Here is a 12,582-nt window from a genome sequence, read left to right on the forward strand (position 1 = left end):
ATCATATTTGATTTTACGCATAGTGTGCGAAAAACGCATTCAAAATCATATTTGATTTTGAGAATAATATTAGAAAAAAAGAAACATTTAAAAGAAGTCCATATGAAAAAACATTCTCTAAATCATATTTGAATTTATCAAAGAAGAAATCAAAATTGATCATATTTCAGAACCAAATTTTAATACACAATCTCTAGACAATTGATCAACCAATTAAAACTATAATCCATGAATACAATATTTGTCATAAAGAAATAAAATACTTGTCTAATTGTTTGAAGCTCCTTCAGTATTCACTTTTTCATTGAGTTTTTGTTTCTTTTTTCCACATGTCCTGCTGTTGTGATTCGTATCTCCGCATGTAGTACACTTTCTCTTTCTTTTATTGTTTTCTTTTAGTCCTTTCTCCTTACCGCCCATTATACGGTTAACAGTTCCACATCCCTTATACACTCCAACTGGAGGGTTTTTTATTTCGTTTGAATCTGGTTTTTCAACACCCATCATTCTTGATATCACTTCATTTTTTTTCTTTGGTGGTTGGTTTGCCATATCAGCCTCAACTTCTGACTTCAACGATTTGACTTTTTCCAGAAACTCTTTAAGTTTTTCATCATCGTTCACAACAAGATGTAAGTAGTCCTCAAAAACTGAACTTGCTTCAGCAACCATCTTTTGAGTACCAACATTTCCATTGTCAAATCTGTTTCTGCTTGATCTCAAATCAGGTGGTATGATGCCTTTTGTCCACCGCCTCATAATGTATTGTGCATGTATTTCATCTATATTATTGTTCTTCAAAACACTAAAACAATGTCGGCAAAGGAGACCTAAACGGAGATAGTGTCTACAGGTACACATAACAGAACTATTCTCAAGGTTATGCAATACCTTCATTGACATAAAATTATTTCAGTTTTGAATCAAATTTGATTTAAATATAACATTTATTTAATAAAATAAAAGCTTTACCTTATACTGAATCACATTTTGTCCAGTCTCTTTCACTTTCCTCTTTAACATCTCATTAATGATATAAATTTGACACTCTTCTTCAGCAGTCATTTGGGCAACTAAACAATCATATAGACCAGCTTCTATTTCCTTCTGTATCATCTCAAAAATTGTTTTTGTGTACAGTTTTGAAGCATGCATTTCTATTTTGAGTTTTGTGTTCAATATTGGAGTCTTCTTTATTGTTTCAGCATCTAACTTTTCTTGTTTTGACCTTTGTTTCATCATTGCTGATTCAAATCCACTCATGAAACTCACCAGATTTGACGCTGATCTTGTGAAATGAGAAAAAAAAGCATTCTCGCTTTCTGACCTTGATGTTGTTCTCATCAAGCCACACATTGGAGTGTCAATGAAGTAAGCTGGTATCCACTTTGATCTGATTTGAAACATATACTTGAACCAATTGTCATTTTGTAATGAAAAATCAATCATCAACTTCTCCCATTTTTCCTCGAAAGTTTTTGGTTCCATGTGAATATTCCAAACTATACTGTCAAACCTGCTCTTGAAGTCTCTCTCAGTTTCATCTTCTATACTTGGAGTTGCCTCTCTTATCTGTATATAATCAAAATTGATTATTCACTGAAAAAATCATAAATGAGAAAAACAGTGTATGTGCCACCTTTTTTGATTGATAACAGACGTCACCTTTGTTGGCAGTTTTTGTGTTATGTGCCACATGCACAGCCTATGCTTTGCAGTCTTAAATATATTTTTTATTCCAATCTCCATGGCTTTGTCTTGATCTGTTACCACCATTGTTGGCTCTTTCTTGAAGTTATCCATGAAACATTTTAGGAGCCATGTGTATGTTTCTTGCTTCTCATCTCTTATCAACCCAGCAGCAAAGGTTACACATTTGTTATGGTTGTCTATTCCCGTGAAAGGGACAAACATCATGTTGTACCTGTCATCAAAAACCATATTCATGTACAATCAATTTCAATTCGTAATCTGTTATTGTTTAATTTTATGTTCATAATCATATTTGATTATGTATAGAGATTATACAGAATTCTGTTTTTGTATCTGTATGTGCAAAATCATATTTGATTTTAAAAACAAATATTTAAAATCATAAATGATTTTACTCATACATTTGGGAAACCATTTAAAATCATTTACATATATGGTGTAAAAAACCTATACAAAATGATATATCATTTTATACATATAGACAATAAAGTGATTTTAAGCATACACTATGAAAAATTTATATATGATTGATGTATAAATTTGCGACAAGGCAAACGAGTTCTATGCAAATAAACCTATTTAAAAACTAAAAAATATACCTGTTTGTCCGATACGTTGCATCAAAGGACATTATGTCACTGAATTCTTCATAGTTACGCCTTGCTACATTATCGGCCCAAAAGAGTGAGTGCAATTCAGAGTTGTCAACCTTATACTCAAATGCAAAACCAGGGATATGTTCTCTCATTTCCATCATTTTGTTAACTAAAATTTGAGCGTCACTTTCATTGATGTACACATTTAGGTCCCTCTTCCAGTTTCTGAAATCATCAACTGTCCCGTTTACATTTAACGAGCTTCCCTTCAAGTTACTGTACAGTTGATGAGCTTTTGTTGGTCCAACGTTTGAGATGGAGGCATTGTAGACAAATAGCTGCTCTGCATATTTTAGTTGTCTATCTGTTTTGCATAGATGTCTATACTCTCGCGGAACCAATTCATGATTATGAATTGCATGGAAATCAGCTATTATGTATGTTTCGTTCAAGTAATCCAAGTCAAATCTCACTCTAGCTTTACATCCAGTGGATTCCATGCTGCTTTTTCTAACTTGTTTTTCATTTCTTTCTAAACTATCTATGTTAACCTTCTTTCTTTCTCCAGCTCTGTGACAAAGATAGTACTTTTGTCTTACTATTCCCGACAAATTAGTTTTCTGGCTCCCTTTTGTGATTTCAAAACCAGAATAATAAGCATACTCGTGGTACATCTTACGACATCTTTCAAGTGATCCATAGTTTCTTCCTATCACTGGTTGTCTTTTGTAATCAACTATTGGGACAAAAAACTGCGATCCGTCCGGCGTTTGGAATGTTTGAGTAACATTTGTTTTAGGTGTTTCTTTCAGCACGGGAACTGTATTAGAATATACAGGTCAGAAATAAGTGCATTCAATGCGAAATCATATTTGATTTTACACTGATAGTCTTAGATAGAAAATTATACCTTAAAACCTAAAACTTGAACAAAATCATATATGATTTTGTGTAAAATCATTTTTGATTTTCAATAGCTTATTTTGTATATGTTTTTCACAATCTACGTGTAAAATCAAATATGATTACAGGAATAACATCACACGTAAGTAAAACGTCAATACAAAATCATATTTGATTGAACTAATAAAAGTTACAAAATAAAAATCTATAGAAAGTACATACAAAATCATATATGATTTTACAGATACAAATAATTAATCAAATATGATTCTGAACAAAATTTTTTATCTATAACAGATAATTTACGAAATCATATTTGATTCAATACACGAAATCACACAAAGATAAACAGTTATACTGCACAAAATCAATTTTGATCCTAAACTTAAAACTACCAAACACATGTGCTTTGAAACATGAATAATCATATTTGATTCTACTACATACTTTTAGTTAAAATCTTCATAAATAATCCTAATAAATTTTAAAAAAATTCATGATAAAATTTAAAATAAAGAAGAAAATAGATTAAAATTACCGGAAAATATATTTGAAATATCTGCATAATTTTCTACTTCCGAAATTATTTCTCTTTCATCAACTGAATTGGATGTTGATGTTGACGGAGCTTTGGCCGGAAATCTAGTTGGATTGATTGAATCCACCGAATTCGATGAAGATGATGACGGAGCTTTCGCCGGAGATCGAGTTACAATATTAGGATCGATCGATTCCATTGAATTCGCTAAATATGTTTCCGTTGTTGTTGCCGGAGATTTCGGAGGAAATATTGATTGATTTTTTGTTATTTTGATCGGAGAATTTTGGAAAGGTGGAAGTGTTTTTCATGAAGCAACTGAGTTTTATTTTTTTTTGGGAGAAAGAAGAAAATTATAATTTGTCAAATTACCTTTCTACCCCTCCGTGTTGTTTTTTTTTTTTTTTTAATAACAATCGTTGATCACTTTTGATCCAAGGGCTGAGATGCAGCCCTTTGGTTTCACCACTTTTTGTAGTTTCACATGAGTACATCTCTATAATTATAATGTAATTAACTATCCCATAATGTTTATGTTATATAATGATTTATGTTATGCAATGAACTCATTATTTTATTACATAAATGTATGTTACCGGTTGAACAACCAATTTCCGGTCACCATTTTGATTTTATTGAACTTTGACCAAGTTTGACCATACGTTATTACGTGGTTTTTTTAAAATGGGTCTATACATATATCATTACATTGGGATCCACACACCACCATTTCACCCTAAAATAAAGCCTAAATTCTTACAAAATCAACCATAAAATCATAAAATAAACCCTAAAAAATGAACTCATCTTTGATGTAATAGCCATACATAATCTTTGTTTCTTGAAATTAGAGGCATGAAATCTCATTATATCCATATTACTTCATATTTTTATGGATTTTATAAGTTTTTTCTTCATATCCAGAGTAATCGAAGCATGTCTTCGGTTTTTTTTTTTTTTTTTTTTTTTTTTTTTTATGATAGAGCATTCGTCTATGACCCTCTTAGTTATATTGATTACAAGATGATGACTACCACTACCCCATAGGTAAATTATGATGAGTTGGTGCACTTCATTAAGATCGAAACTAGTAATCCTTTAACTGGTCTATACTAATGTGTTGATGATTCTAGTTTGGAACACATGTTGCCATTATTGGGTCAGAAAGATGTAGCTGTTTTCTTTGATGTTATGAGGTCATGCGGTCCAGCTAATGTTTATTTTGATTATTACTACGAATTTAAGAAAATATTATGAAAAACCAAAACCAGGGGATGAGGTAGAAAAATAAAAAAACAGAGCCTGGTGAAGTTCTTCATCAAGAAACCTAAAACTTGTACAAGTACCACCTTTCACCTGCAATTTGTTATCAACAAATAAATCTCATTTTACCACTTTCATCATCAAGATAGTGAAAATCAAATAAACCTTACTTTTGGGCATCAAACGAATCTTCTGCCATAATTTATTGTTGTCCAGGATGTAAGGATATACATCTTTGCCCCACTAACTACAATACACATAATGATGGGTCTGGTTTGTTGATGAGAAAAAAGAAGCAACCATGAAAAGGATGGAGGGAAAATAAGCAATGAAGGGAAAAGAAGAATGGAGGGAAGAAGAAGTGGAGGGAAGGTAAGAGAGAGAGAATGAGAGGGAACAACGAAGGAAAAGTGTTTATATACTGATTTTATAAAACACTTGGCAGCTGACGTGGAATAATTAAGTCTAAACCGGCTAATATTGATTTTCAGTTGGTAACATACATTTATGTAACAAAATAACGAGTTCATTGTATAACATAAACACTCGAGTAAATCATTTCATAACATAGACATTCGGAGATAGTTCATTATATTCTCAACCATTAATCCCAAATAAATTTTCATCGGCATTATCTATCAGTTCAATTTGGTCATTGGTTTCCTAACTTTCCCTACACCTTTTTATATTGGTTCGTTTACTTTTTATTTTTTTGTATTTTATGTTTTGGTAATTTTAGCCGTTTTGACTTATCAGTTCCTTCACACGCGCATAATTTGGCTCTCTGTCAAGTATAAGAGGTGTCACAAGTCGAAAGCTCATTGTTTCCAAAAATTCAAATTGTAATTCTTGTTATTACACTCTTACCCCTTATTATGCCTACTTGTGAATTGTTAAGGTGTATGTATAACATGATAAGTTGTACAAATAATTTTCTAGATATGTTTTGAATTGAATTTGCGTGAACTTTTAAAGAAAAAGTTATTACTAGATTTGTCAGTATTAACGATATCGAAACTTTTTTTATAAACGTATATAGTGAGTAAAAGAATACTAAATTTGTATGAATGTAGTTTGACTTTCTTTTATAAAAAGCAACACTATTTCATAATTTAAGAAAATAAAATTTTTTATAACAAGTTTTCGATCAAATATGTGTTACTAAAATTATTTTTATCCACTTCATTATAATATATATTGGGCTTAGATGGGCTCTCTAGTGATCAAGTGATCCAACTTATTTATGAGCTACCAAACTATATTGGGTACTTGAGCTCTTGATCCGTAATTGGACCCTTTAATCAAAGTTAGTTTGGTTCTATCACTTCATCATATTTACTGTAGATACGATGAAGTGATGAACCAAGCTATTATTAACTTTGATCAAAAGGTCCAATTACTAATTCCGTGACACACTACACACGACACAGACATTTCACATATATTTAATTCGTAAATAAATAGAATAAAAGAAAAACAATCAACGTACCTAATTCCGTGACTTAGAACGTATAGAGAAGTTATGATGTTACCCTTGTAAAACGATAAAAGATATTGTTTTCAAAAGAGCTTTTGACATTGTTCTAAAAAATAAGGATCGAACCTTTAATCTTTATTTTTAAAGTGATGACAATTTTTTGTTCATAATAGGACACGACGGAGCTAAAACTCTTTGGGCATATGAATTTGAATATTTTAAGTTGGTCAATTAAAAAGCCTTAAAACCATTCTAGGCCTGTGAACTAAAATTATAACTTATGAATTTGGCGATCAATGAGTAGTGTAACGAGCCAATCTTACTAATTGTTTGTCCTGACTCCCTGATAGTTACAACAAAACACGAAAAATGAGTCGATTACAACAAAAAATAAAAATTATCCACATAATGTACCTAGCTACACTCTTGATTCGACAAGTAATTTTCTTCAAGATTTAAAATTCAAAATGCCAATGTACTTTTATGAATGTATACAATTGTAAGTTGTAACATATGCATTTTTATTGATCAAAACATCTATCAAACTTTTAAATATATTCATATATACACATCGTATTTTTTAATTTACATGAAACTTTCATATGTTATCAAAAAACGGCAACTTACTAGTATTGTTCAAATATGGTCATTAAAACTAAAATATTCTAATCGTTATATTTGAATAGTTTAAAAAAATGATGCCATTAGTAATGACAAGTTTGATGATAATAACAAATTTGTATGATGTTCATATTCTTTTTAGAGCAAAAAGTGTTAGATATAAATGATTCGAATTGCAACAATGACATCTAAGGTGAACAATATGCTGGAAGTTAGACCCCGCACACTTTTGCAGAAAAAAAAATGATAACACATATGCCTACACGCTCAAAAGTTAGAACCTTGAAACCATAAGGAATCAAGGTTCGATCAAAGGTCTCCAAACCAACATCCCCTCCGTCAGGTCCCTCAAATAGGGCCTCAGCTGGCTACTTGATCTAAGACCAAGTGGTTTGTATGATATTTATATGTAAACACATATTGAAAGTTTATAAATACTTTGATCAATAAAAAAAATAAATGACACAAACTGGATATTTTTATAAAAGTATGTTGAGCTTAAGGTCTTTTTTTCAATCTTTACTTTTATCCCTAATAAAATAAAAAAATTTAAAATTTTTTTTTAGCTTTTAAAATACCTAAATAACTCTTAAACTTTTTACTTTTTCTCAACCCACACATTTGATTTACCTGATATACCCCGCAAATATTTTTTAATCTCTATCTACCCACCTAATATATGTATAATATTTTTAATGAAATTATTTTAAAACATAAATCTCGTTTAATTTTTAAAATAACTACATTAATTTTTTTACATCATTTTACATTAATAAAAACACCGTTATCGTCGCCACCCTCACTTGTTGTTGTCATCACCGCTGCATTGAGCGAGTACCTCTATAATATATATGTATGTGTGATCAAAATTTATTTAATTTAAAACTATCAATAATGAGTTTAGTTATATACGTATCAAAATGTAAGCATGTGCCTCACTAGCCACTACCCATTATCTCCGTCTCTCACTCTCTCTACAATTATGCAAATCTTATTGGTGATGGGTAGGAAGTTAATCGTGTATCTTTTGTGGTACCCCATGTGATCCTAAGTGCATTTTCCATTGATCAATATTTGCATAATCTAATAAACTATATCTACCAAGTGCTTAAGTGCTTGTTTGTTTATTTAGTCATTAAATAACTGAATTTAGAAAGTGATTGAATAAAAATAAGTCAATATAGTTGTTTTTTTACTTATTAAGTCAATAACAAACGTATTTGATTGACTTCATGATTTAAGTCAATCAAAATTAAGTCATGACTTTTTAATTAAGACATTATCATATGCTACCTAAGTGTTGTACTAATTGTTTTATGATGTGAATTTGGTTATGTGCATAAATTTCAATAGAACAGTATAATTTACGTTTTATAACATGGTTTTATATTATCTTCATAATTAATATACAATTCTAATATCTAATCTATATCTAAATTATATTATAAAGCAAAAAGCTATTGTCTAAATTTTAAGTTTCAACATTTACTTTTCCAAAATGTTTCATCTATCAATTCTATATTTACCTAAGGCTATACGGTACAAGGCGTGAGAATGCTTTTCTTTTCCACTTTTTTGCTAGGGGAAGCCCTGGAAAGCCCAAAGAAGCCATGAATATTGGCCCAAGGGGCGCTATTGGTCTGCAACGTGAAATTTGAGACGCTTCATTCAAGACTCCAAAATAGTTGTTGTCAACTTGGCCAACCACCGAACGGCTATGATCTATGTTTGTTAATGTTTTTTTTTTCTTTTTAACCTTTTTTATTTCTTATATATACACATATTTCACAACCAATACATAACAAACTGTATATTATAAGTTCTTGATTTGTTGTATTTGACTCTTGCTCGCTGACCAACTCTTCTAACAAATAGAATACTACGTGTTACAAGAAAAAACTTCTTTATAGTCATCAATTACACCTACAAGTCATGGTGATATGGTATAGTCCTTTTTATTGTGTTGTGTTATTGCATTTTAGCTTGAACTGCTAGTTAGGATGAGAAGCAGTGGCCTTGAATCAGTTACATATGATGGAGTAGCTTTTGGATATTCGGACATTTAAAAGTATATCGGGTTATTTTCTGTAACGAAATCGAGGAGATTTATCATAATCGCTACTCAAGCTTAAAATCTTTGTTTTTGTGTATATCTTGTTCCAAGCTTAAAAATACAAACGTTGGTTAAGTTGCAATACATAGTTCAAGCTTAAATATACAAAGATAAAAACTCAAGGGTAAAGAATTGTAAGAAACAAAGTTTTATTAAACAAAACATAAACAAAAAATAAAAATACAAGTTTGGCCCACAAGAAGGGCTTCTTTTGAGAAGCCTTGCTCCAAGAGAAAATGAGAGGAAGCCCCTTGATGAGTGGATTGCCACTTGTCAAGAGATCCCCTATGAGGGGCTTCCTCATAAAGCCTTACTCCTATTAGTCTAAAATAAATATATTACTCTATCTCTCTCCTCATCTCATCTCAACCAATCATTTTTTTCCCTCTCCTCCATAAATCATTTATTCCTCCAACTCATTCAAAATCTTTTATCTCAAAAAACATACATCGATAAACTATAAGGCTAAGCGGAGCAAGGCTTCCCCATAAAGCCCCTCCTAGAAGCATCTTTTGACAAGTGTCAATCCAGTCATCAAGGAGCTTTCTCCCATATTTACATGGAGCAAGGCTTCTTCATAATGCCCTTTTTGTGGGTCAAACATGTATTTTTTATTTTTTTGTTTTATGTTTTGTTTAACAAAACTTTCGACGGCATCATCATATTCGTCGGAGTCTATAGAATTAAAAGAAGATGACGATGATGAAGATGAGAAAGAAATACTGGGATCCATAGATGAAAGGTAAGGTGAATAATTGTGTGTAAATTGTATAAAAATTTGTAAGAAAGAAAGATAGATAGATAGATAGTTGTAAAAATATGGTTGTGAAATAAATATGTGTATATATAGGAAATATGAGGGGTTAAATTGAAGAAAAAAAAACATTAAAAAGCATGTAGCCGTTTGGAATCTTGCACAACGTTCCTTTTTTTTAAGCGTCTTGTACAACGTGCCTAGAGTATTTTTTTAATCAATAAAGCCCCTTGGGGCAATGTACGTGGCTTTATAAGGCTTCTTGACACAAAAAAAGGTAAAATAACGCCTTGCTCCGGATGGCCTAAAAATTATATGGGTGTACTTAAAATTTCATGCTCTTTCAATAGAGATGTCATTCGATATACTTTCGACGAATTTTTAAATCCGAGGGCGGACGGCTAAGGCATTTGGCTATCACAATCTATGACCTATCAACTTCTATGACCAATCACACTCTATGACTTATCACCCCACCATCTCACCGCCACTAACTCGACGGCCGCCGCAACGCGCGGGTACTGTACTATCTTATAAAGGATTTTGTTCTTTTTTCAAATCTCAATTAAGTGATTGAACTATCTTACTTACCATTCTTTTTTATTCACTAATTTAAACATCTCTACCTAATATATCTATAATACCTTTAAATCTCAACAATTCATTTTTCTCTCTCCTCAAATCTCAAACACTCATTTTTTTATTCTCCTCCATAAATTATTTTATTCCTCTAATTCATTCAAAATCTTTTATCTCAAAAACTGCATATCTATAAATTATAAAAATTGTATGGGTGTTCTTAAAATTTTATTCTCTTTCATTAGAGATGTCATTCGATATACTTTCGACGAAATTTTAAATCCGAGGGCAGAGCCCGTACGGTTAAGGCATTTGGCTATTATACTTTATGATTTGATCTATCACCCCTACCATCTCACCGCCACAACGCACAAACACTATCTGTTATATATTAAAATATATTGTGTGATCGCTTATCATACTATTTCTCAAAATTAGTAACACTGTAACACCCAATATGCATATTATTCTCTAGTCCGACTAAAATCAAATGAATAAGTATTATCACTGCCCACGGTAGCATAATGCCACTGCCCACACAATACAACGACTGTAAATCGATGGTAACTCGATGATTTTCTTTTAAAACTGTTGCATGTTATTTAATACCGATGAAGATAAAAGGGATAAATATCTGGGAATGTAATAAACTTTAAACGAATGTCTATAGTATGAAATAAGTAAAGTTGTGTTAATCGTATCTAATCATCTTTAAATTATGTCTATTGTGTGTAAGAAAATGTATCCGGTTAATCAAAAACTAACAAGTGACAGCTATATATGGTTGTCACGTATGCATTTTTACATAAAATGGACATAATTTAAAGAAGATTACATACAATGAACACAACTTTATTTATTTTATTTTATTGATATTCGTTCAAAGTTTGTTACATTCCAGGATACTTATCCTATGATAAAATAATACAATTTAAACTATTAATAAAAATATTGTATGTATGTTTTAACTTATGAAATCATACATGTATTATTATGAACATATTTGTAAGTGATTCTGGTAAACTTAAAAGTACTTAGACATATAACTAACTATAACTGAATGTCTATAGTAGGAACGAATTAAGTTTTTGGACATTGTATGTTAACAACTTGATAATTGTCCATATTATGTAATATGACATACGTGGCAACCCATATGAACTACCACGTGCAGGTTTTTAATTGGTCGGCTCATGATTTGTATATTTTTACTAAGTTCTTAACACACAATATTCAATCTGATATTTAGTTCTCACTATAGACATAGACATTTGATCATAATAAGTTACATTTCAACGCACTTAACCCATTTTAAATATATATATCTTTCAAATTACACTTTATATTATCTAGGGACAATATGTGAATCTGAAAAAGTAAGAGGAAAAAGCCATAAGGCTAATGAATACTAGAAAAATACATGCTGACAATTTCTATTGATGATTTTTTTTCATATCAGTGTTGATTAAACTTCATATGAACTATCATTTAAAATATTTTTGATAAATATATTATTATTTTTTAAAAAAAAAAAAAAAACCTACCATGCCATAATCTTAATATTGCAAATGTTTCCATATATTTATAAAGTTCGCTTTTAATTTCAAATTTTTCCATGAACAATGTGGAATAGACTCATCTTTTTAACATAAGGTGAAAACACCAATGTTATACTGTGCTACATTAGTTTCAAGAAATTTGTAACACCCACTCATCTTTATATATATTCTTAATTTTTAAGACAAAATGCAAATGATTTATAATATAACCACTTATGCAATGTATGCGCCGATTAGTGGACATATGAACAAGATAGTTCGATTTTTACACTATTTGGTCACAAAGAAAAGATGTGAAAAGGATGGGGCCTTAAGCTTATTTCTTTGTGTTTATTTAGTGATGTTTTCTACCATACATAGACCGATACACGTACACAAACACAAATATACTTATGATTTTATGAATTGAACATATACATACATTAACATGTAGATACATCATACATATAATAATTTGGGTTAAACT

At 30.6% G+C, this 12,582-nt stretch overlaps 1 protein-coding gene across 1 annotated transcript; it reads right to left on the reverse strand.

Annotated features, from left to right (window-relative positions):
* Positions 1-267: 267 nt before the first annotated feature.
* On the reverse strand, positions 268-3,949 carry LOC122583100 (protein FAR1-RELATED SEQUENCE 5-like). The gene is made up of 5 exons (XM_043755537.1): positions 3,751-3,949; positions 2,313-3,129; positions 1,666-1,924; positions 973-1,572; positions 268-891 (listed from the first exon to the last, which is right to left on the reverse strand). The coding sequence occupies exons 1-5, from the start codon at positions 3,947-3,949 to the stop codon at positions 268-270; spliced, it is 2,499 nt and encodes an 832-aa protein (XP_043611472.1).
* Positions 3,950-12,582: the final 8,633 nt, after the last annotated feature.

Source organism: Erigeron canadensis, chromosome 9, assembly GCF_010389155.1.
Source record: "Erigeron canadensis isolate Cc75 chromosome 9, C_canadensis_v1, whole genome shotgun sequence".
Taxonomy (NCBI): Eukaryota; Viridiplantae; Streptophyta; class Magnoliopsida; order Asterales; family Asteraceae; genus Erigeron; species Erigeron canadensis.

Coding starts and splice junctions, on each gene's coding strand:
- LOC122583100 (XM_043755537.1), bottom strand. CDS start 3,949: ATGGAATCGATCGATCCTAATATTGTAACTCGATCTCCGGCGAAAGCT. Junction 1,573..1,665: donor CACAAAAACTGCCAACAAAG/GTGACGTCTGTT, acceptor GATTATATACAG/ATAAGAGAGGCAACTCCAAG. Junction 892..972: donor AAAATGTGATTCAGTATAAG/GTAAAGCTTTTA, acceptor ATGTCAATGAAG/GTATTGCATAACCTTGAGAA.